This window comes from Epinephelus fuscoguttatus, linkage group LG5, assembly GCF_011397635.1.
Source record: "Epinephelus fuscoguttatus linkage group LG5, E.fuscoguttatus.final_Chr_v1".
Lineage (NCBI taxonomy): Eukaryota > Metazoa > Chordata > Actinopteri > Perciformes > Serranidae > Epinephelus > Epinephelus fuscoguttatus.
In genome coordinates, this window is record NC_064756.1 from 40,900,409 (window position 1) to 40,927,318 (window position 26,910).

Sequence of the window (26,910 nt, forward strand, 5' to 3'; positions counted from 1 at the left end):
CTGAGGCACCCCATAAATTGAAAGACCTCCCCTCCTTCTCCACCCTCCCTCCATATTATTATTATTATTATCATTATTATTATTATTATTATTATTATTATTATTATTATTATTATTATTATTATTATTGTTACTCATCATCTTTATTAATATTGAATATTATTATTATTGATATTATTCTTACTATTATTATTGCAAAAATTATAAGTTTGCATTGTGGTATTTCTGTTTTGCTTTTTTGCTTCTATTTTTATTTTCTTATTTATTTATTTTATTTATTTATATATATATATTTTTTTGTTTGTTTGTTTGCTCCCTTCTGTTTACTCATTTCTATTATTATTATTATTATTCCGTTTGCCTGTCTGACAATTATAATATTTATCATTATTATTATTACTATTAATATTAATATTATTTTATATATATATATATATATATATATATATATATAAATACCGTTTTTCTCACTCTCAAATCACACACACACACACACACACACACACACACACACACACAAAACCACAAATGTTGTTGTTGTTGTTTGTTGTTCACACCTGGTTTGTCTGTCCTGTAATGTCACTGTAATGTCATATTGCACAATAAAAAAAAAAAAAAAAGAAAGAAAAGAAAATACAATTATACTTTAATGTCAGATTGTAATACTGTTAAAAATATAAATACATGTAGTTGTTTTGAAAACTTGGGGGCAATTTTGGGACATGGCTTTTGGGGACATTCTTGGATAAACTGCGGGCCAAATGGCCCGTGGCCCTTGCTAATTTCTGACACTGCTTTTGGTTGAACAAGCGTTTTATTACCATTATTGAAAGTTTAACCATTTTTGTAATGGAAGTGTGTAAAAACTCTCCCCCCTGAAAACAACTAAAATAAAGGTGAGATTCTCCATCCGGTTGCATTTTTTTTATTTCAGAATCGTAGATTTGCAAATTTACACTGTATGATAACTGTCAACATTTATATCACGGTATACTTTAAAACCAGTATGTCATTGCAACCCTACCTGACCCAGATGATGCACAGTAAAGAGCGGCCAAGAAATAAGTGGAGACCAAAGGTTGTGCAGTAGGCATGTTCCACATTAACTCAGCTGTCTGTCAGCAAACCTCACAGAAAATAAAATAAAATGCAAAGCATTTGCAAGACCAAACATTAAAATTTCAACACTTCTAAAAGGGGGTTTAGGGTTGTGCCTAGACCCTATGCACGTAGCCTATGCACATCACCTTCGCCATTGTGAGCAATTTAACTTGTGCTGTGGTGTGTTTGTGTCACTCTGCAGTTACACCTCCAACACTAGTAGGCGGTGGAGGACTCTGTAAAGTGCTGTAAAGTTTAGTTGATTCAAAACACACATTAAATATGGCTTAATAGAGACAATTTCAAACACAAGTACGCAAATCAGCTTCACTGTAACTGGCAGCATTGACAGACAAACACTTGTCTTTATCTGGACACATTTTCCCCAAAAATACAACATGCTAACGTTATTAGCACAAGCCTATGGCATTTTACATTGTATAAATTAGCCTAGCGGCTAGCGATCTTTCCCTCTTCTCATATAAAGTCAGAAACAACAGCAACATTTAACAAAGGTAACGGCACACAATTTGGCTCCATTACAACTCACAAGATTCACCAACAAAACAACTGTCTTAGACTAAACACGTTTTCCAAGCAAATACAACATGCTAACGTTATAAGCACCAGCCTATGGCATTTTACATTGTATAGGGTGACCATATTTTGATTTCCAAAAAAGAGGACACTCGGCTGGCCACGACATAGCATACTTAAATGATACTCGCGGTTTACTCAAAGATGCCTTATCATTTTAATATATTTAAAATGTATATGTATGGATAGAAAATTCAGTTATATTACAAAATAATATCTCTCAAAGACAGAAATTCAGATAGGCCTCTAGAGGGGACACATACACACTAGAGTGTGGCGATCCAAGCCCAACGGTACCTGACGGGTCGGGTCAGAAATGTAGCTAGAGCTACATTTTTGACCAAACCCGGCCCGACCCGTTATAGCTATATAAATTGTATTCGGGCTCAGGTCGGATTCGGTCAGCTTTCAGTAAAAATGTAGTGTAAAAATAGATAAAATCCTATTGTCTGTCCTGTTTTTTGCTTGGGCACTGTTATTTACGTGACAACACCTGAACATAACACACACAGAAACACATTGGCTGTTTGTTTCTACCTCTCTCCTCGCTCGAAGTCTTGGACCTCCAGCTGTCCGCCTCCGCCTTGATTAAACGCTGAAAATAAAATAAAAGAGGGAGACATGTTTTTCCTATTTTATCTTATTTTGTTTTATGTCTCCATCTCCTCTCGCTAGAAGCGTCGGACCTCCCACCTCCTGCTCCCGTCTCAAACACGGAGGTCTCCCTCTCCGCTGAGCACGCCCGGCGCACACCCGGCCTGTTAAATACCCTGTAACTATAACAACTGTGTGACACAAACTCAGTGCTTTGGTCATTAAATAATGTCGGGCTCGGGCTTCGCTCTAACACACACACACAAACACAAGGAAAACCGGACATTATCATCAGTTTATAAAACCCCCCCAGACACCCTGGATGGGACGTGAAAAGTGGACATGTCCCGGCAAAAAAGGACGTTTGGTCAGCCTAACATTGTATAAATTAGCCTAGCAATGAGCGGAGATTTCCTCTGTTCATACGAAGCCAGTATAAATCCCGAAGTATAAATCCCTAAAGGATATATCATACACAAGACTTAAAATGCTATTTTAGTGGAGGCTTTACTGTCTCCACAATTTATTGTTTCTTATCTGTGAAATACAAGTAAATACAAGCTTCGTTTCCACTGAGGGAAAAGGTGTCAGTATACAGAAACAGACAGGAGGTCTGCGTCACCGCGATGTGTAGTTACAATTCTGGAGAGGTGCACATCAGGCTACGGCGTAGGTTCTACGTCAACGTGGAGCCTACGCCGTAGCTACGGTGTCGATTCAAAGCAGAAGTATGAATGATCTTTAAGTGGTTAGCACTTTGAAATGCAGTGCTAAAACTTACTGATTTGAAGGAGCGCTGGACCAAAAGGAAAGGCCTCTTGTCTTTTTTTTTTTTTTCTTTCTTTTTAAATTAACTAGTTAGTTAGCGATTAATAGGTGTTGGCATTTTGTAGGTAAAGTTAACCAAAACTGACAATACTACTGCCAGTCCACCAAACCATTACTTGATTTATCAAAAAATAATTTTTAGATCAATTCAAAATGAACACAATTCTTGTTTGCACCTTCCCAGTGGACAGGATTGAGGGTGTGACTACATAGCCAGACTGATTTATGTTGCTTTGATTAGATTGCATTGTGTTGCATTGGTGTTCATGGAAATGTAGGCAAACTGTTTCTCCCCCATAACACTTGTGCTGTTAACATAGCACAAGTACAAGGCACTGTAGTGCTTTGAGCTAATAACCGTCTTCTCAGCCATGTCTTTCACCGTCTCAACCACAGACCCCCTCAGCTGCATCACCAGCCTTGCCTTCTCTTGCCTGTACCAGAGAGTGATGGATTTCAGGGGTTGATGGAGTATCTTCCACCCGCCATCCACGAATGAGCGAGTTGGCTTTGGCATCCATCGGGCTTATGGCTGATGAGGTGACTTAACACTGGTTCAGAGGCTACATTACCTACAAGTACAAGATCAAGTGATAACACCACACCTTGTACTTTCAAGTAGGTTGCTTGAGTCTTGAACAAGCCTGCTGCTAAAGGATGGTCTTCCCCACCTCCTTGTCTAAGAGTCTGGATGTATACTGCCTTCTCAGATTGTGGATGAGCTGGTCCATGATGCAGGGGATGACATGCAGATCTCCCTCTCCTGCTTAGCCATTTGTTCCCAAATCATGATGGCTTGTTTCGTGCAGCCAAGGAAACCTGGGACTCATGCCCTCTGGCAGCCGGTGTTGATTTAGTCATTCTCTCTATTAAGTAGGTTGTAATCCATCTCACCAGGACTGAAAAGAAAATCCTCTCCTCAGTGTTCAGCTAAGCTATGTTCCTGAATTGGCCAGTGCTCATGGAGTTTTGGTCTTTGGACAAAGTGACGTTTTGAAAAGTCAGGGTAACAATTCACTGGTTGCATGAAATAGGAGCCATGACTGTCTGTTTATAATTCTGTGCCAATCCTTTAAGTAGATACTGCAATTAGGATTCATCTTTCAGGGACCTTCAACATCTGTGCAAAATGTCATCCCAGCACATCCAATAGTTGCAGAGATATTTCCCTCAAAGCATGAAATCACCAAAAGCCATTTTGATTCATCCTTTGGAGTTGACACAAAACTTCATTGCAATCAATCTAATGGCTGCTCACATATTTAAGTCTAGTTCAAAGTGGTGGCCTGACTGACTGACCTTGCCATTCATGTAGCCAAAGTAGACAACACAGGACAGTGCATTATGCTCACGCGTTCACAATTCTACTGAAACAGAAACAAAATAAACTAATAGTCAGATTGTAATCAATCAGCCAATCAATTCTATTTGTATGACAAAGCTACAAATTGTCTCCCAATTGTTCCTGTAAATGTCTTATTTATCATAAGTGCTCACCAGGCATTTCCTCATTCATAAGATCCTTTTTTTCCCTCTTACTGAAATATGGAAATCCGATAGATATTTCTTTTGTCTGGCCGTCCCATGTGATTTTTTTGAGTGGGCAATTTAAAGCATATAAATAATTAATTGTAGTTTTAATATAGCTAGAGGTAAGTTGATAATGTACCTAATGCAGCTGGTAAAATCACTAATGTCTCCTGTTACTCCATGGGCTCTCACAGATTTGAAGCCCAGCCACCTCCAGGTCACCAGCAGGTCAGAAGCTACCGGAACTGGAACCCTCCTTTGCTCGGAAATCTCCCAGATGATTTTTTGCGGATCCTGCCACAGCAGTTGGACAGTATAAAGGTAAGAAATGTCAGCATAGAGACATTAAGTGGCATTTGGTTTCTTAGTTTTATGTCAATAATGATAGTTTTTGCATACATCAGCCGTTGTTTAAAGCAAAAACATAGCCGAAAATCGTGTGATTGGTGGGTCTTGCACATAATTGGGTGGCACATGAGAAATGACAGCCGGCCAATGGTTATTGACTTACTCCACAGGATGGGATTTCATTACATGTTAGAAACTTGGATATCTTGCCTTATAAATGACTGATGACATTTAGTTTGTATTGACTGTGATGTCTTTTAAAAATTGCTTGAGTTGTGTAGTTCATTATTGTGAACATCAAGGCCAAATTAATATTAATCAATCTGCAGTTAGAGTGCAGATTGATTTGAGAAGTCTGTAGTGCACTGCCTGCATTGCACCTGACAATAATGTACCCTTGACAAAAAATGGAGTGCAGTCAAGATTTTCATTATCAGTAATTAGACAACTCAAGCACATTTTGTAAGTTTTTTAATGACAGACATACGTATGATGTGATGGATGCCAAGGGTTGTTGAAGAAATCTAAATTTCTAAAACACAGCAACATGGCCTGCAGAAGTATAGAGCTGAAGCCAGCAACTTATTAGCTTAATCTAGCACAAAAACTACAGACAGACGGAAATAACTAGCCTGTCTCCGTCCCCAGTTCAAATAAGCTTACCAACACCCCTAAAACTCACTAAATAAATTAAATTTGTTTTAAGTTGTTTGTCATATCAATGCACTGTCAGACCTGGCTCAGTATTAAGTCCCTTTAACGTGCTGTTGTGCTGCATCGCTGTTTTGTATATAAGGTGGAACACATACTGTGGAACAGAGTATTCTTGACTTTAAGGTGGCAGTGAAGATAGTGACAGCTCCCAGTCAGCATCTGTGTAAAAGGGACAACTGACAAAATGGGACCACAGGCCGAACGAGGTTTTGAGGATATGGTATGTGTGCGACCCACTGCACAGCACCCACAGCAGCTAAAAGCAGTTAGCAGCTAACTCAAAGAAGCAGAACAGAGGCAGAAAATGTCAGCAAACTGTGAAAATGATGAGGTCCGGGAACTCCTTACCCTCCAAGCATTGGACTAGATCAACCACCATATTTAGACGTTAAATGATTTTTGTTGCCATGTTTCCCACACATTCCTTTATTTATGGCAGCCTGCCACAGTTAACAAAAATTTGCTGTCACGTTTTGATTTTCTGTTTTTGGAGCTGGACCTTTCATTAGGTGTGCTGTTGAAATATATATACCATTTAGTAAGAGTGTACTCTGTCACAGATGGAGCAGCAGAACGGCAGGCGCAGTGAAAGGGAAACTGAACCATTCAGGTCCTGGGTCTACAAGTTTGCTGTCACTCTCAAACCGCTGCTCCTCTTATCCATCTCTCTGATCAGCTCTGATTGGACTGACTGATCAATAATACACTCTGCAACTGAAAAGTCCACAAACTGCTGCTGAGGAAAGAAAGAAGAGCTCCACCTGCACTGCGTTCACAGAGCCACAAAAGCCTTCAAATTTAAAGAGGGGACACAGACTGATACACAAGGACACACAGGCACACAGGCTGCTTACACGTTTGTTATATATCACACTAGAGGCCGATGCTGTTGTGTTACATGTCATGCCCGTCACACCTGTTTTGCTTCTGGGATGCTGGCACACTATTTAACATCACACTGAAGCAGCACGACGCTGCCGTTTTTTGGTTCTGTGTAAAATGCAAAGGCAGAATGAGAAAGGGACTTTGAAGCGGCTCTGTAGCACGATCGCAGTGTGAAAAGGGCTTATGTCTAGTATATGTGGTAATTAGTGAGCTGTGGAGGTGCTGGTGGGTGTATTTTTTTTTAACTTCAGACAGAGCCAGGCGAGCTGTTTTCCCCTGCCTCCAGTCTGAATGCAAATCGAGGCCAACTACATGATGACTTCAGCTCTGTATTAAACACACAGACATGAGATACTGTAACATTACAATTCTATTATAGCAGATAGTCAGTAAATCAGAAGTAGTGGTAGTACAAGCAGTTGTTTCTCACTACTGGTTGTGAAAACCATCAGTCTGGCTGTAAGAGGATACAGTATATTGAGTGACCTCTTCAAGTGATCTCCAGTCAAACCACATGAATTGATGTTATAATTTGTCCTTTCTTGACCTCAGAGCTCTCAGAGCAGTCTGTCCCAGCCTTCATCGTCATCCTCTTCCTCAGTTTCTTCAATAAACCAATGGACAGCCCAGTGTGGCTCTCAGTCTGGAGCTGCAGGTACCTCTGGAGGGTCAGGTTTGACGACAGGAGCCACAGAGCAAGACAAGAAACTGAAGCAGTATCTGGAAGACGAGCGTATCGCCCTGTTTCTGCAGAATGAGGAGTTTATGAGAGAGCTGCAGCGCAACCGCGAGTTCCTCATCGCCTTAGAGAGAGGTATGACTGTGTACATTCATCCTAATATACACAGAGAAATGCTGCTCATAATGTCAACATGAGGTCAGAGTCAATAGATGTTCTGTTTCTGGTGCTATAATATTGTACACATGTCACTGGAAATAATGCATAGAATGTAAAGACATTGACATTTGAGCTTGTGAGACACTGTACAGATATTACTGAGATACTGATAAGTTCCTTCAAGGTTGCTGTCAGTAAAGGTTCCCTGTGGAGTTTTTGACCTGTAGTTTTGACCTGCTGTGGAGCTGTTTATCTAAGGACACAAGTACGTGTGCATGCACGTTGTTGACAAAGTCCACACTCCTACCAGTGTTTTTCTTTTTACTATTCCACTGATCTATAGGTGGCAGTAACACGCCAAGATATGCTGCAGTATTGAGCAAAGGCAGGGAAGAAGAAGACTGCAAGCTTGTTAACATGAATTTACCAATGCTGGATTTAAAATTAAAAATCAGCTTTGCAAGTGTTTTTTGTGGAAGGAAATATATTCAACACAATTGTTAGATTTCATGAATACACACAATGTGTTTAGGTTATTTACACTGAATATAAATATGTTTGTTTGGTTTTGTTTACCAGAAAACTCCACAGGGCACCTTTTTGAAAGCCTTTGTTTTTTGTGCCATTATTGCCATAATTTGCCTTGATGCTCAAGTCCTATGCTTGTCTCTTTGGAATTATTTTGTCTAAGTAATGTAGCTTAAATGTATAATGACACACCACATGGCAGAAACAGCAACCCCAGGCTACAAACACTGGAGAACAGGGCTGTAGCGGTTTGAGTATTCATGCTGAACCATCATGGTCGAAATTCATGCTGAATATGCGGTGTGTAGATTGATGCAAAAAACAATGATCACAAGCGTGAGTTCTGCAGGGAGACTTTTTGCTGTATGCCATTAGCAACAAGCTGATTGGCAAGTCAGTCACACAATGGTGTGCACAAACTAAACGCCACTGCTGGAAGATCCACCTGCAGGTTGCCAGTCAGAGAGTTTTGTTTAAGGCGACGATGATGTGTCATCATTGATCCACTGTTGTGGGGTCTGTGAATATTTTAAGTTTTTCATGTTTTTGTAATGACACTGGTTTAAGTAAGTAAGTAAAATTTATTTATATAACACTTTTAGCAGACATAGGTCACAGAGTGTTTCACAGGAGCATTATACAACAAGAAAGCAAACACAGAAGACAAAGTGACTACATGAGCCATGTAGTTAAAAGTGTATGACTAGCTATACTATTTGCACAGTAAATAAAAAAAAAATCACAATACACAGCAACAATACAACAGACAAAGTATGAATAAAATACACATCTGGTGCAAGTTACCCAAACAGGTGTGTCTAAACAGGTGTGTCTTTAGCTGGCTTTTAAAAGAAACCACAGAGTCAGCAAACTGTAGCAGGCAGAGCATTCCAATACTTGGTGCTACAGAAGCTCAGTCAATACGGATCATGAGGCGAGTGTGAAGGACAGACAACAAAGCGTATTTGATTAAAGAGTGCAAGCTGAATAGATGTGGATATTATACTCAACAGGGAGCCAGTTTAGGGATTTTAGTGTAGTTTACCAAAGTTTCTAGTGCACAAAATCCTACCTTTGTCCCAAGCAGGAGGATTGTGTCCGTCTGTGACACTTACCCTATTGTCAGTTCAAAATATTTGATAACAAACAAATCCTGATGACCTCCTGGTTTTTGTACTGACCTCTATTGAACTGACTTCTAAACCCCAACCAGAGAACGTTACATCTAGAATGTGAAAAACAAAGAAACTGTTTCTCCAAAACCACAGTCTAAGTTTGATTGAATTGCTTTTGGTTTAGGTTTCTAACTTTTGTGTTGTGAATGTAGTCTTTGAGTTATGAGCATATGTTTTAGGGGTGGAGATTCCAGAAGGAAGGACTTTGCCACTTTTCTGTTGTCAGATAAAATGCCATTCAGAAGGCCTCAGCAAGCCAGCATTTGTGTGCAGGGTTTAGGGGGAGATATGGGCAGCAAGGGAGTGCAATATTCATGACAATGTTTTCTAGAGATTTATGATATTGGATTTTTTAACCAGTATCTGATATGCTGATATATAACAACACATTTGGCCCATAACTTAAACGGATATCAATATATCCACTTTTTTCCATACCTAATTTTAGTGATTATCAAGTCTCTTCTGTAGTGGAATTAACATCATATTATGCATGCATACTCTTATGATGATGGCCCACCAGCAGATGGAGACATGAAATAGAATGCTTTTCAGTGTATGTAATATTCATTCATTGTGCAAAATAAGAAAAAGCATGCTGGCCATGTCTGATAGTTCATTTTAAAGCCAATTTCAGCCAATACAGATGACGTGACGATATTATCCTGCATCCCTAATTTTTTCATTAGTATATATTCACCTGAAACGAAGAATTATTGTGTTTTCGTTACCTTAGAATGAGCTGTTTATATCTACATTTGGAGTGGATTTTCTTCCACGGAGTCTGCCATGCTACTCTACAGAAGTCCAGAACAGACAAACCAAACAATGTCTCTAGATAGTCATTCGCATTTTTGCATCGGCTACTGTAGTTTTTCTACACGTTTGGCACCCTTCAGAAGTTTCAGTAAGTCGCAATCTGCAACCTCACCACTAGATGACACTAAATCCTAGACACTGGACCTTTAACCTGTGATACTGGATAAAAACATCTTGCCTTTCTCATGTTACCTCTGTGATGTTCAGCAGTGTTAATAATTTTGGATTGCTGTTTATTTTGTATTGTGCATTTCTTTGCTTTTCTTTACTTGGACAAAATTAATTCCATATGTCTCCATTTGTCATAGTCTTACATCCCTCAGCTTATGGTCAAGGCCCTCGCTCCCATTGTTCTAGACTTATGTGGAGGTCCAGCTGTGCCTGAACCACACTCAATTGTTGTACAAATATGAAGGATTTCATATTTCTGAGATTAAAAACTCAATTTTGAGACCAAAGTAAGACTTTGACTTTTTTTGTCAGAAAGTCGATGTCTAACTTTCAGCTCAGAGCTCAGATGTTTGCAATTCCGAGTTTGAGCTCAGTACATTTTCTGTTCCCATCTTTAGAGTCTTTGACAAGTTGAACAACATGAACATGACGACCAACAAAATATTTGGCCAGTACATGGTTACTTTCCACCAGAAAGACCATTTAACACAGTGAAATGTTTGTCTCAGCGGTGGGAATATCTTTTTATTGCTCCTGAAATTCAGGCTTTGTCGACATATGCTTGATAAACAAAACAAAATGCTGGCCATGGCTGTTCTGGTACAACAATGCACAGCTTTAAAGAATCTTCCCCTCTCATCAGACACTGGTCAAGATTAATTGAAGTGGAATGTTGAAGTCTGGTCATGATACCATTATACCAGAGCTCATCACATCTTGATTCCTCACATCAGTGGTCATAACATCTGCTTTCTGTTTTTAGATCGCTTGAAGTATGAATCAAAGAAATCAAAGTCCAATCATTCATCTAGCATGGAGAGTTCCACAGGTAGATATCACTCATCAAGCTTCCTCTGCCAAGCTATCTGCAACTGTGTCTTTGCACACTGAATTCTACTGAATACTGGTCTGTGTGTGTCTATGCATTCACTGTGATATTTGTTGGTTGTGTCAAGGATTTGTGCTATGGACATCATACTATAAATACTTGCTTCTACACTTGATGTGTTTGTGTGCCAGTACATGTGTGTACAGTGGGGTAGTGTTGCTGTGTCTGTGTGCAGGAGAACAGTGTGCAGCTTCAATGGAGGCAGTCTCTGATGATGCCCTGTTCAGAGACAAACTCAAACACATGGGCAAATGTAAGTCTGATTTACAATACTTTTGACCTTTCACAAATAACTGCGTTACCCTCTTAAGTTCATTGTCCAGAATATTTAATGACCTCAAATGTTTTCTGTCCTTCAGCAACAAGAAAGAAGCTGTTTGAAATTGCCAGAACTTTCTCAGAAAAGACAAAGAGGAGAAAGTCAAAAAGGCGGATGCTTCTGAAGCACCATTCGTATCCTTTGTTTAGCCTTCATCATATTATCTCGCTAACATCCTTTTTCTGCCTCCGCGCCAGCAGTAGTTGTGGCCGGAATCATTATGTTTTCAGATTGTCTGTCTGTTCCATTCTCATTAACACAATATCTCACAACATCTAAAGGGATTTTTTTTATATTTGGCATACACATCCACAATGTACAAATTAGATTTATTATGAACTGATTCAATTTTGGTGATCAAAAGTCAAGGTCACTGTGACTTTGTCTGTGTCATGATATGAACATGATATCTCAAGAACACCTCGCGAGAAATTTTTCAAATTTGGCACAAATGTTCTCTTGGACTCAACGATGAATTGCTTAGAATTTTGTGCTCAAAGATCAAGGTTAGTGTGACCATATATCTGTTTCATTTTCATGAACACAAAATCTCAACAACACCTTGAGGGAATTGCTTCAGATTTGACACAATTATAATTTGGTGGTCAAAGTCACTGTGACCTTGCATTTGTCTTATCTCGTGACGGACCTTAAGGGAGGTTCCTCAAATTGGGCACAAATGTCTACTTGGACTTAAGAATGAACTGATTTGAATTTGGTTGCTTAGTGTCAAGGTCACTGCCACCTCACAAAACATATTTTTGGCCATAAACCAAGAATTCATATGTAATTATAACAAAATGTTACACAAATGTCTAATAGGATAAAACAATGACATTTTATATCCGAAAGGTCAAAGGTCATCTTTACTGTGACATCATAATGTTATGCAAAAACATTTTCCTGGCCATTACTCTGTCATTTCAAAGGAACAGAAGGGGAGACATTTGGTCAGATACTAAATTGGTGACCCTAATCTTTGGTGTCCACCTTGAAACTGTGCTGATTGTATAGATCTTCCGTGCTGCCAGGGGGAAGATGTGTGTGTGTGTGTGTGTGTGTGTGTGTGTGTGTGTGTGTGTGTGTGTGTGTGTGTGTGTGTGTGTGTGTGTGTGTGTGTGTGTGTGTGTGTGTGTGTGAAGCATTCATGTTTTCACAGACATGGATGTAAACTGTAAGAGAAACTTGACTGGTACACAGAGACATACAACAGTGAGGTGATAATTCCAGTTTTTGTTGTCTGGTAGTAACGTAACTAAATCTTGTTTATTTACAACTATCACATGCCATTTGAAATACTTAAATTCAGCAAATAAAATGATTTTGCTTCATTTACTCTAAGTGAGACAGCAACACATAGATCATCAGCTGTGGGTCAGCCTCCATGCCTGTGGTTTCTTTAAGTCCATGTATTGTGAAAGTGATCTGGTTTCCAAGGCTGGGCTTTTCGTGTTCTTAACCACACTCCTTTCCAGACTGGGCACAGCCAACTCTACAGCCAATCTCCTCGACGATGTAGAGGGAAATCCCTGCGGTAAGAATTGCACATCATCTACACAATGTAAAACATTTAGCTTTTGTCACTATAGCCCCTTTTACACTGCCATATTTTTGGCTGTTTTACTGGCAAGCTGTGAGTGTTTAGACACACAGAGCCGGACTGGCGAGTTGATCCGAGGTGTCCAGTTTTCCACTTCGCAGGGTAGTCATATTGGAGGAACATTTTTGGTTTAAAAAGAACGAGGCGGCCTTCCGCCACGGGACAGGCTGTTGATGACTTGTGGGAGGAGCTGTTGATGGAGCCGAACGTGCGAGCCACTGGCGGTGGATAAACAGGATAGCTGATAGCAGGAATTAGCGAGCAGCTAGTAGCAAGAGGGAAACACAAACCTGACAGACACTGTAAAGATGAGCAACTGGGGAGACAAGGAATTGCGCGCCCTCGAAGACGCCATTAACCGTCAGATGACGGGGACGGTGAAGAACGGACCAACTTACGAGAGAATCGCTGAAGGACTGACTAACCGCAGCTTCCCTCCACGTCACTGTTTACGTCACACGCTAAGCTACGCATTTTGTTACTTGCTCACGCCCCCCATTGCCCCGAAAAAGGCGCATTCTGTATAAACAAAAGTAGGTAGGTGGCATTTTGCCGCACTCCTCTATTTTGTTTTTATACTGCCAATGCTCAAAGAAAACATAAAATCAACATTTGGGAAATACTTTACCTCACAATTGACTTTGTGTATCAGGTACTCTCTCTGTGTTACCTTGAATTTTGGAAAAAAAATGTTTTTATCTCGCATGTCTCCACGATGAAGGAAAAATCCAAAAAACAGAAAATTCAACTGCCACTTAAACAACAGCAAAACTATAGCAAAACATTTGTTTATGAACACAATTCATGCAGTATAATTCGTCTCATTCATCTAGTCATTTGCCCAGTGCTTACCAAACACATGCAGTTTTACTATAACGTTACCATATAAACCACTTGTGTATAAATAGCTCAGCCACACTACTCATCCATGCCTGAGAATTCTTTTAAATAGTAACGTTTTAGCGAAAATGCATGTGTTTGGGGAAGTGCGGAAGTAGTGTCCCTAAAGACCGACTATCCAAAAGTATCAAATGACACAAACATTATAAAATAAAATAAAATAAAATTCAAATAATACAATTGGACTTTATGGTCTGCAGTTCTAGTTGGTGTTATGGGAATCCCCTCTGCCTGTTCCTCTCAGGGGTTTGGTATATTATTTGTAATAATATTCATCATTACCTGCTTTTGTCAATCTCTTTAATGAGTCGAAATAAACATGGCATATTTATTGGAGATGCACATATAACTGTGTTGATGTGTTTTTGTATCTATGTCCAGAGGAAGATGGTCAGCCCAGACGAGCAAACACTCAGGAAGAGAATGAACAACGCAATGAGCCAATATTATGGTAAGGTACTCCTCAGTAATTCTAAGGTGGGCTTCCAATGACGTCTGTTACAAAGACAATAGGCATTTTTGGAATGGAGGAACTCTTTCATAGCTCTAAGAAAAAGCCTTTATTGTTGTGAATGCAGCAAAAGAACCGTGAATAATTGTCGTTCTTAAAACACCGGTTTGAGGGACTTTTTTTAGCTTTTAGCTAGAACAGGTACTCTCTCAGCACAAGAGGAACCATGAGGAATGCAACTGTACATTCATAGGTCGAACACAGCCAACCAGCAACCGCCATTTCTAAAAACCCATTAGCTGAGTGAGTAACAGACAACACAGAGCAGAAACGACAGTTCAAAATGAAAAATGTAAGAACACGGTCAGATGGACTGACGGTGAAGTCCAGGCCTTACTGAGTTTTATACACTGATCAGCCACAACATTAAAATCACTGACAGGTAAAGTGAGTAACATTGATCATCTGGTTACAGTGCATTGTTCTCCTGGGAAACCTTTAGTCCTGGCATTTATGTGGATGCCACTTGAGACGCCCCACCCAAACACTGTTGCAGACCAAGTACACTTTGTCATATCAATGGCATCAATGTTATTCAGTTCACTTGTCAGTGATGACAGTGTTGTGGCTGCTCAGTATATGAGCAACAAAGAGATTTTTGACTCCTCAAAGCAAAAGTGGAGTTGCTGTACCAACTGCTGGCTAGCTTACAATACATCATATCAGTGTTCCAAATACAAACAGAAGAGAAGACTTTGAAGGTATGTAGTCCTCAGATGAACTCCCCAGTTTATGGTTCCCCTCAAAGAGTCTCCAGAACTGTTTGGTCCAAAAACACCTTATTGTGCAATAAGTGTACATAAATTAGCCTGCAGCATGATGGCAAAGTTTAAGGCTCTATACAAACCCAATGTCCCAACACTCATAAATGTGTGGTAAAGTACATCCAACTATCCTCAAATATATGAAGGCAATAAGGACAATATATATTCAGATCAATACGAGAATGATGTCTGATATTCTGGGCAGTGTTATCTGCTCTGTCTGACTTTGGCTGTCTCTGAATTAAATGTATATACTGACTATCTTTGTCTACTTCTCTGCTTTCTTCCTCTCAACAAAGCCCAAAATAGAAATGCATTTCTTTTCCAGTGTATGAAATGCTTGATCACTGTGCTTTCTGTACTTCTGTCCACCAGCCCTTTCACTTTCAAAGGCTTCTAAAATAAGACACAGACAATATCTTTATTCAATGTTTTATTTTGGGATAAAACCCAAATCATACAGACACACTCTTGTACATTTCAGATCCTCCTATGCTGCACCATATCAGGGTTACCATGGCGACGGCAGCATGACCCATGGGTGGTGGCCTTGCAGCTCTTCCTGTCCCCACCTGCTCACCCCACCCTAATCCAAACCAGCCAATGTAAGGCTCAGCAATGAGTTGAGACTCCCCCCTCCTTCCTAGGGAGAGGACTGGACTGTTCCCAGCACTGGCCTAACTGTCTATAAATGCATTATCTCTGTATTATAACACTTTGTTAATATATCATTTTAAATGTAAAGGAAAATGCATTAGTCCTTACTAGTATTTGTTAACTGCTTCCTTTAATCCACTGAGAGGAACACTAGCTTAGTGATGATCTTGCCATATGAACCTTTATTACTTTTCCAGACTGTGTTTCTCATCGGTGTCCCTCAGGCTTGACATTTCAAATCCAAAGTGTTCACATGCTCCTTTATATACACTAAACCATGTAGAGCTTTTTTACCATGTTTTCTTAATCCGATTGTAATATTCTGCTGTTTTTGAACGTCAGGGGTTATGTAACTGAAATTCTTATGTGTCATACGTGTTAGCATATTGTGGCCATTAAAGTAGTGGCTGCCCAAAATGTCACCACTTGACCATTGTAACCAATTTATCACATGTAATCGACTGTGTTCTTCGAAAGCATGTTTGGAGCAGTTTATTAGTTTGCTTTGTATGGCAAGGTGAGAACGGTGTCATTCAATCTCATGTAGCACCACTATCAGCACAGTTGTCAAAAATAAAGCAGGATGAGGGACCATGAGCAGACTGGTATCACATGAAGGATAATGGGAACTTGTTGCGAAGTTTCAACAGAATGACTTAATAAAAACTATTTTCAAACAACCATGATACCAAAAAAGTTGGGATGCTGTATACAATGTAAATAGAAACAAAATGCAATGATTTTCAAATCCTTTACATAAATTTAATTGAACAAAGTACAAAGACATGATATATAATGATCCAACTGATAAACTTTGATTTTTGTAAATATACAATTACTCTGAATTTGATGCCTGCAACTTTTATTTTCCATTCTTGCTTGATATACGACTTCAGTTGCCCAACAGTCCAGGGTCTCCATTGCTGTATTTGGCGCTTCATAATGCACCACACACTTTCAATGGGAGACAGGTCTGGACTGCAAGTAGGTCAGTCTAGTACCTGTACTCTTTTACTACGAAGCCAGACAGTTGTAACAGAATGTTTCTCATTGTCTTGCTGGAATAAATGGGGACATCCCTGAAAAAGATTTTGTCTGGGTGGCGGCATTTTGCTCCAAAACCTGTATGTACCTGTATGCATTCACAGTGACTTCACAGATGTGAAGTTAGCCATGATGCCGTGGGCACTAATACACCCCCATACCATCACAGACGCTGCCTTTGGAACTTTGAGCTAGTAAAAATCTTGGTGGGCCTGTTTCTCTTTAGCCTGGAGAACACAACGTCCATGATCTCCAAAACAATTTGAAATATGGACTTGTCAGACCACAGCACACTTTTCCACTTTCATCTAAGATGATTTGGGCCCAGAGAAGTCTAAAGTCTTAACTCTAGAGATTTCTCCAGATTCTCTGAAAATGGTGAAATCCCTAAATTCCTTGCAATTGTTCTTTGAGAAAAGTTCTTAAACTGCAGGATGGTTTACCCATGCAGTTTTTCGCAAGATGGTGAATCTTGCGCAATCCTTACTTGCCTTTATGACCTGTTACCACTGAACTTGTTTACCTGTGTAATGTTATGGATGGTATTAGGCATTCCACAACTTTCTCAGTCATTTGTTGCCTCTGTCCAACTTTTCAGTAATGTGTTGCAGGCATAGACTGCATATAAAACAACACATCTCCACATCCTTTCACTATACAACAATGAAGCCAAAATATTCAATGTATCCGCTGCCATCTTGCGCTGGGGACATCATTTGGAGCCAGAGTCTGTGTGCAGTATTGAGTTCCCACCCATACACCCATCCCACCAGTCACGAGCAGCACAATTTACCACGAGCACAGCAGTGGCCCATATAGCTATCAATCAGCCTCCTTTTGATAGCCACAAATAACTAGTTATAACCAAACTTAAGGCAAAAAAAACACAATATTTGAACAAACATCAGTGAGAACAGAAATACCTAAAATAACAGGAACCATCATTGGGAAAAAATGTATTTGACGTGTACTTGGTCTTGTTAGTTTGTTAGGTTAGTTTGGCCCATCCACTAACATGCAGGGGGTGGGGTTTTATGACCCATACTGCAGCCAGCCAACAGGGGGCAATCCAGATGTTTTGGCTTCACTTTGATGGTTAATCTATGGTTGCAGGCATCAAATTTAGAATAAGTGTATATTTATGAAAAACACAGTTTCTCAGTCTGAACATTAAATACCTTGTCTTTGTACTGTCTTTAATTGAATATAGGTTGGAAAGGATTTGGAAAGCATTGCATTCTGTTTTTATTTATGTTTTATACAGCGGCCCAGCTTTATTCAAATTGGGGTTATACATAGGTGTGTTCTTATATACACGAGGGACACTCAAAGACAGGGTGACAAGGCTACTGTCATTCAAAGGGATGTGACGCAATCACTGCTCAAACATTACATAACATGTTCAAACAGTCTCTCCCAGAAGTCACTGATGGTATTGGACTCAAGGACACATGAAAAGTGACATGTAGTTATGTGAAGAATGACTAGAGAAACAAGTTAAAACACTTTGTGTAATTGCAGGATTCAGTGTTGGAGAGTAACTAAAATACCTACCCAGTGTCGTCGCTGGAAAGGTGTGGTTTGAGGGGGTGTTACATGCCGGTTGACCATTCAGCAAGCACTTTGTGTGAAGCATACTGAGGCCTTAAGAGGAGGAAAGTCAGGTTTCTGTGCTACATTACAGGATATGGTTGTCATAATAGCAGACTTATTAAATCAATCCATTCCTTCAGTTGCTTTCCTACATAGCAATAACATACCTGATGAAAATGAAACTGAGCATGATGCCAAATTTGATTACCTGCCTCCAATTTTAACATAGTGGGGGCTACAGTGCGTAATGGCAGTAAACCTGCGGTGGCCTGCAAGATAGGAAAAAGGCATTTAAATATCTCTAAATATCTTAATACCTCTGGGCTTTGGCTGTGTGTTCCAATGAACACAATTTACCATGTTCTCAGGGTGGGAAGCCAGTGAGGGCTTGCAGCTTTGTCACTGCACTAGTGACTCCTGCTGGTTGGTTAGGATGCTTGCACCATGGGGAGTGAATTTGGGGAGGGATGCTTGAACCCCACACGTTCTACCCCCGTGGTGAATCCTATCGCTGTTAGCAGTGGCATGGCTCAGCTGGATTTGGCATTCCAATTCCAGATGTCAACATCTACCTCCTCCTACCCATAAGCCCTTGCATTTTTAAGGTCATGTCCTGTTGGCTGGGATTGTGTTTGCAGTCCTGCCATATCCAGGGATGGCTTAGACCTGCATTTTTGGGAATCACTGTAATATTTCTTTTTGGGGAATGGCAATGTTCTCACCTCGCCTATTGAACCAAACTAGGAGTCTGAATTCACTGCCCTCGACATGCTTGGAGTGAGCGTGCCCATGGAGCTCCATATACTGCTTCACCAAAACTTTGCTAATATTCTGCCAAGTTTCCAGAACTCTTGCATTAAAAAGATGTTTGCAAGATGTTATGGAAATAAGAAATATCACCCAGACTACTTTGCCATATCTCAGAATGTCCCTGTAGTCTTAGCAAGCCATGTCTTTGTTGATCTCATCTCCTTGACTGAAGGGGAGCACATTTCTAAATTCCAGTGTTAGTACTGTAAAGAATGGCATCATGTTTGTGTGTGAGAGAATTTATTGTTTTTGATTTCTACATGAATGATGGATATGTCTGTTTGAGAGGGTAAAGCATCTGAAATGTGAAGACTCATTCAGATTGGGTGAAAATGAAGACTGAAGTTGGACAAAATGAAAACACAAATAGTACCCTTTTCTACTGCTCTTTCCATTTGTATGTGTAGATGTGAAAATAGCATGGATTAAAAAAGTAGTAAAAGTCTGTAGCCTGTGTGAACAGAAGGTGTTAGGAGAGGAACAAAAAAGTGTGTTGTGGACAGAAGTAAGTTTACAATGCAAAGGTTTTCAGAAAAGCTAACAAATGAAATCAGTGAAATCAACTTTCTTTCTTTCTTTGTGCATAAAATGTATGTCACTTCAGAAAATCTCCACAAATGAACCTTTCTGGATTTTCTTAAATGTTATCTCTCCCCTTTGATTAAACTACTTAAATGTGCTATTTGCTTATTTAATGATGAGCAAAGTTTGGATGTCTGACAGTGATTTTAAACAAGGACTTTGTTGAAGGACCATTCCAGTGTTTGTGCATGTTTTAACACTATTTACTATAAGTCATGTATACATGACATTACTGTTAGGGCTCCATTATTTTATCATAACAAAGGATCAAATGGACTTCTGAAAAGACAAATCCACATAATGTTGTCATATTAGTCTTTCTCAGCTTAGTGTTTTGGAGCAGATGTTTTCAGTCAAACAGCTCTGATAATGTCACTACTCTACCTGCTCAGCAGCAAACACAGAGATGAGCTGGGGAACCAATTGGACCCTAGCAACTAAAGCAAAGTAAAAAAAAAAAACAAAACCTTAAGGTACCAATCAAACTGCATCATGACCAAGTTTATGGTGATAAATGGGAAAAAAAATACTGACACACCCTTATTATTATTATTACATTTGGTTACATTGTAATCTTGGTTCTCTGAGTAAGGAGATTATCTCCCCACCCAGTATCATAACTATGGGAATTATCCCCATCTGGGGTAACCAACATGGAAAATTAATCATCTTTAAGACACACCACTTTACATAGCCGGCATGCGCCAGGCTGTAAAAGCCCCACCTTGCACATGCACTCACTGATTAACATTGATTGGAAGGGGTACCGAGCGGCCTTGAGCCTGAGGAGATAATTTCTTCCTGCTCTCACATCAGCTCCAACAGGTGGAAATCAATGAATCAGTGGGTGCATGTGCAAGGTGGGTCTTTTATAGCCTAGTCTATGCCGGCCATGTAAAGTGGTGTGTCTTAAAGATTATTAATTTTCCATGTCAATTACCCCAGATGAGGATAATTCCCATAGTTATGATATAACTACTGGGTGGGAAGATAATCTCGATGCAGTAGAGAACCCAGTGGATATGACACTATAGATTTGACTGAGTTAATTTTCATTGCAATTTCTTTCTACATTCATTTTCTGATATTTGGGGATCAAATGTACTGTGTAGGATGTGCTTTCTATGATTGTATTCCTCACTAAGTATTATCTCCTCCTCCTCCTCTGACCATTATGGTTATCTTGTCTTCTTTTCTTCTGCCATTTTTTCACTAACTGTAAGCCAACTTTGAAAGTCCAAGCAAACAAACAATCTCCATGGAAAGTTTTACCACTGTAAAATCTCTTTCAACACAGTAAATGAGCTCATGTTTTCTGTAATCAAGGAAACCTTTTAAAGGATTCTCTGCAACTGTGTAAGTCCCTCAGCTAAAGAGAAATTAAGCCTCAAGGCCCAATCCCAATACCCCCCCTTGTCCACTACCCCTTAGCCCTCGGCCATACCCCTAGCCCTTGCCCATTACCCCTTGGCCCTCAAAATGAAGCAACGAGGAGTAGGGGTAGAAATCTTTCCCTAGGAATTGGGACACCACTCCCTACGTCACCGCGACGGTTACGTTCACGCATACGTAACTATTTTAAACAGGAAGCTGCGAGCCATCTACATTTCCAACCGGCATCTACAATGGAGTCTTATTCATCCTACCTATCGTATTTGCCGCATTCATTATGCTTCGTTTGATGAACGACAGACGATAGGGGACTTCTGCTAGCTAGCTAACCCAGCTAACATTACGAGGCAGCATAGTTATACTAGTTGGTGTGTTATCATAATGTGAGAAGTCAGACAATTTTGCAGAATAGGACAAGCAACCTGACGACGGTAACGTTAGTTACATATGAACTTTTTTCCCCGTCTCTTTCTCGGTGGTAGGCATGGCGACGTCTACCCCTCGCTGGCAAGTCAGCATCTGAAATCCCTCGCTCCGAAGGGCTAGTTTCATACCCACTACCCCTCGTTATGCCCCCTACCCCTACACGCAAAAAGGAACTGGGACACCCCTACCCCTTGCGGGAACGCGCAAATGTAGGGGTAGGGCCAAGCGTCATACTTTAGGAGAAAACGTGGTGTTTTGTGCAACCAGTCCAAGATAATTTCCTCAGAAATAGGTGGAGACCAAAAACAGAGCTAAAAGAAAGAGAAAATTGGACTTCATCTGGACACAAACAAAAGTCCAAATGAATGCTAATGTTGCTCTGTGTCTGCTAGACGTGTCACTTGTTTGCTAACATGTTCATCATAACTTTATGAGGTGATAAAACATCACTTTTGTGTTCAAAGTTCTGTTGCCAATGTGGCCAAAAAAAGAAATCAGTGTAGCCAGGGGTGTAATTTATAGGGTGACACAGGAGACATGTCCCCTGCACTTTTTCAGAAGTCAGTGTTGGACCCCTCAACATTTTATAGTCCGAAAACTAACATTGTATTAAAAAGGAAAAAAAAAATTGTAGGAACTACATCCACCATGTGATCACAGCACTTGCTCAGGCTCTCAGTCCCCCTTCCATTTCCTCTCCTCTCCTCTCCTCTCAGCTTTCATTCCAAACAATTCAGCCAGCAGCTCAGCAGAAACATTAGCAATGTCCAAACTACGGTGGCCGACAAGGACAAATGCGATGCAGATAGAGAAACGCACTGCATATGAGAAAACAAATGCAGCGGGAAAACGCTGCGTACACAGAAACGTGCTGCATACTGAAATGCACTGCAAATAAGAAAACAAATGCAAAAAGAGAACGCTGCATATACACTCATACAACGGAAGTGCTCCAGGCCGGGCAGTGCTGAGCTTCCACCCGAGAGACAGACGATTGAGCGAGAAGAAGAAAGTTATGTTTGGAGGAAAGTTGGAGCCAGTACAGGCAAAAACAGAAAGGTACGTATTCTTTTTTATTTTTCTTTCTTTCTTGTTTTTCACATGTGGCCCTCATCTTTTACTGTATAATGAAAGTAAAGCTGATTTACACAGCTGACGTTAGCGTACTAGACACTTTGAGTTCTACACGAGTAGTGTATCCGTAGTAGTAATGTTAGCTAACGTTACTGTAACTAACGTTACTTTGCTGCACGAAATGCGTGCACCTTTTGTGCGTATTTTGCGGTCGTTTGGCACGTAGACTGCACACTTTGTTGTGCTCATGCTAAGTATACCTAGAGACTGTGAACGTGAGGTCGGAGGTCATCACAATGGCATCGAAAGCATCGACAGACATGCGGAAATAACTCCCCATGTGATTGGTTAAGGGGCCGCACATACCATCTCCGATGGCAGTGGAGACGGCTAACCCTAACCCTAACCCGCCTTTTCCTCTAACCCTTACCCAATAAAATTACAGTCTCCTCTTCATCAAACCACCAAAAGGTGAAGGACATAAAAACTATTCTAAACAAAGAATGTGTGTGGTGTCTTCTGACACAGTAGCTAGCATTACGTTAGGAATATTCATAATGAGATCATGTTGAAATAGCAATATTTCTAAATGTCTTCAAGTTAGGCAGCCATAGAAAATGGCATTTTCGAATTGCTGTTATTTTTTAAGTGTTATTTCAAACAAGTGCACCACTGTGCTTCTGCGCTCAACAAATATTTTTATTTTTTTAAATAATTTATTTATGTCTGAGACTCAGCAGTTTCCCCAACAGGTGATAGGCAGGGAGCGGGAACTGTATGTAGATGATGTAGAATTAAACCATCTCCAGAGTGGTTTTATCTTGCACCCTTTCACCTGTGGAGTACAAAAAGGAAAAAAAAGACACATAATTAAAGTATTTAAAGATTCAACAGTCAACAAATACTTAATATTATTTAAACACCACTGAATTCATTGCATTGGAATATTTTACTTTGAAAACCATGTATCTAAATTACTTTGTTCTGAATTCACCTCTTTGACATGAAGGTAGGACATGTCTTTATTTACAGTTTAAAAAGCTGAATATTAACTTCTTTTTTAATGTTCACAAATTCAGATCAAAAAGTTCAAGTTTAAGAATAAAGAAAAGATTCAGGTTGCTCAAATTTGAAAATTCAAGTTGATAAAATTTAAATTGCAACATCTGGGCTACCCGAGACAGGACAGGTATTGCACAATATTTTGACCCATCAAATTTGAAAAATTTTAACTTGAATTTTTAGATCTGAATTTGACCAATCAAATATGAGCAACCTGAATCTATTTTATTTATTTATTGACTGATTCCAAAACTTGAATTTTTGGATCTGAATTTGTGAACACTGGAAAACATTTATTAAATTATATGCATGGAAAAGCAGATTTAAAACCACTGTAAAAAATTCAGTTATCGAAACAAAAATCTGAAAATACACATGTTGCATCTAGACAGCATGGAGATGTTGGTAATTTTTTTTTTTAACAATGATCGATTTGCTTCATAAGTGAAAAACTGATGTTTAATTAGTTGAGCTATGTGCAAAGTGAGAAGCCTCAGATGGTTTCACACTGAAGTGTTGACACTGGATCTTTGTGCAAAGTTTGGTTTATTTTCAAGCATGAGCAGGCAGATTTTCTAGCAGAAAAAAGACTTGAAGATGCTGCACAGTGATCAGTCACGCTCAGACAATCTTAAGCAATAAGCTGGAGCATAAGAAGATGATTACATTACAATGTGGATTCTGCACCAGCTGAGGCTCAAACTCGCAACCTCTGGAACCTAAGATGGTCATCTACAGCTCTGAGCTAATTGGCAAGTAGCAACTCAACAGTGGCTTCACAAATTGAGTAAGCCATTCACTGTTGTGTAGGAAAGCAGCCATCCGTGCATGGAAAGGCAGATTTGAAACCACTGTGAAAAATTCGGTCATTAAGATCTGAAAATACACATATTGCATACACATATTGCATCTAGACAGCATGGAGATGATGGTAATTTGTTTGTAACAATGATTGATTTGCTCCATAAGTGAAAAACTGATGTTTAAAAATGCCATTTTTACACTGACTCCAATTGTTCTCATTCACAGCAAAATTCAAAATGCTGTCAAAAATTCAGTTTTTGAGATAAAATTCTGAAATTTGCCACACATCATCTACTGTGACTCTAGAATTTTGTCATTTTTTTCATGAACATTCAAGATTTATTTAGCAAGAATTTGCATGTATATGTTTACAGTACCATTTACAGTCAAGCATTTTGATGCACTGTAGGCTCAATTTTTGATAAATCAAAAATCTGAGAAACATAGTTTTTGTAGGACAGTCTGAAGATGCTCTGTAGCAAGTTTGGTGTCAATTGAGCAAACATTGTGGGAGGAGATAGGTTTAATAAGTTTTACAGTTTTTGAAAAAAACAGAGTGATGAACTTCATAATTTTTAATAGGTTTAAGTGTACAAAAGTTTCTTTGGTATTGGGGCTACAGTTTGATGAAAGTTGTGAAGTTGTAGCACGTATGGTTGATTTGTTATGAATTTTCAAAGTTTTGAACTTTAGACGCTTGCTGTAGCGCCACCATCAGGACTATTGGCTTGAGTTTACAGCTGAGGATATCTGGCATGAGACTGGACCTTTGTGCAAAGTTTGGTGAGTTTTCACCCATGGGAAGTATGATTTCCTCGGAAGAAGAAGAAGAAGAAGAAGAAGACCTCGGATTACAATAGTGTAATAGGACCCTAAATACAGCTTTTAAAACTGGAAATCAAGCAGTTTCATAATTGAATTTCAGAGAGTTGAATTTATTACAGGTAAATTCAGATACATGGCTTTCATAGTCAAATGCTATAAATTTAGTGGTGCTTAAATTTCAATAGTAAGCTTTCAGTGGCTGTAAAAATTCAAATACTAATGTCTTATTTGCCTCCATAGTACATCAATACATTAATCATTTTCATGACATTTTGTATACAATATTTGTTACAATCATCCATTTCATTAAGGGGACACATCATAATTATGATAAAACATGCTGTGCTGTTGTCTACCTTAGGTAGGTGTATCTGAAAACCTAAAGGCCTTCTGAGGATATGTGCCTAACTGTAAAGTCCAGTTTGCACCAGCTCGTGTGAACATTGAACTTTAAAGGTGAACTCTGCAAGTTGACCCCCGAGAGAATGAATTAATATTAACCTCATCTATAAATGATTGACTTGTATTGGCTTTTTGGGACTCTGATTTGCATGATAGACCTACAACTGCCACTGACTTTTAATGGTTACACAGGTGTCATGCACATGTGGTGTAGGTGATGTGTGTTTAATTCAGGTGTCATACCTGAGCCACGCCTGTGCTTCACTTAATAATGCGTTAATGCCTGTGTAACAACTGTAAGTCTGTGGTAGATGTAAGCATAATAGATTTTAGTCAAATCACAGAGGACTTGTCAGGCGCTAGTAAGGCGACTGAGGTACTGGTGTGCATGAATACTAATTTGTTCCACTCCTAATAGAGCTTCACGCAACCCTGCGCTGCTACGCCAAACCTGCCTATACATGTAACTACAAATATTCTGTTTTCTAAGTCTTAGGTGTAGTGTCAGATGTTGCTTGATTGTGCAGCACACCAGACCACTGGAACTCAACACCACACCTGCTTCTACATGTGAGTAGGACTTTTGTTAGGAGTTCCCACCAAACACTTTCGGTATGGTACCTTTGGAACCAAAAGTAATCCTTCAGACATGTGACCTAGACCCTATCTGTTTAGTGTTTCCACTGCAGATAGTATTCTTAAATGCGGACGGGGTTGTTGTCACTCACTGCTCATTAACATCTTGCTCCCAGATCTAGACATAAACTAGACATAAATATGTGGCCTGAATGGTGTGCACCATCCACTGCATAGTTTTGCCAGCAAGTAGTTGGAATAGTTTTTGCCTTTTTTAAAATACGGTGCACAGCGGGGTGTCGGTGGCTTAGTGGTAGAGCAGGCGCCCCATGTACAAGGCTGTTGCCGCAGCTGCCCGGGTTCGAGTCCAGCCTGTGGCCCTTTGCTGCATGTCACTCCCTCCCTCTCTCTCTCTCTCTCCCCCTTTCACGCTTGTCTGTCCTATCAATTAAAGGCTCACCCCCCCACCCCACCCAAAAAAAAAAAAAAAAAAAATGGTGCACAGTGAGTTCTATGGGGAAAAAAAATCATCTGGATTTTCCAGGTATTTCC

The 26,910-nt window shown here is 39.7% G+C and overlaps 1 protein-coding gene across 2 annotated transcripts in view; it reads left to right on the top strand.

Annotated features, from left to right (window-relative positions):
* cuedc1b (CUE domain containing 1b) overlaps positions 1-19,968 on the top strand; it is a 45,417-nt gene extending 25,449 nt beyond the window's left edge. For both annotated transcript variants that reach the window (XM_049576639.1, XM_049576638.1), the window contains 8 exons: positions 4,845-4,971; positions 7,150-7,411; positions 10,892-10,957; positions 11,193-11,270; positions 11,377-11,470; positions 12,812-12,870; positions 14,218-14,287; positions 15,596-19,968. In XM_049576639.1, coding sequence (XP_049432596.1) covers positions 4,845-4,971; positions 7,150-7,411; positions 10,892-10,957; positions 11,193-11,270; positions 11,377-11,470; positions 12,812-12,870; positions 14,218-14,287; position 15,596 — 757 coding nt within the window. In that variant the 3' untranslated portion in view covers positions 15,597-19,968. The remainder of the gene's footprint in view (positions 1-4,844; positions 4,972-7,149; positions 7,412-10,891; positions 10,958-11,192; positions 11,271-11,376; positions 11,471-12,811; positions 12,871-14,217; positions 14,288-15,595) is intronic.
* Positions 19,969-26,910: the final 6,942 nt, after the last annotated feature.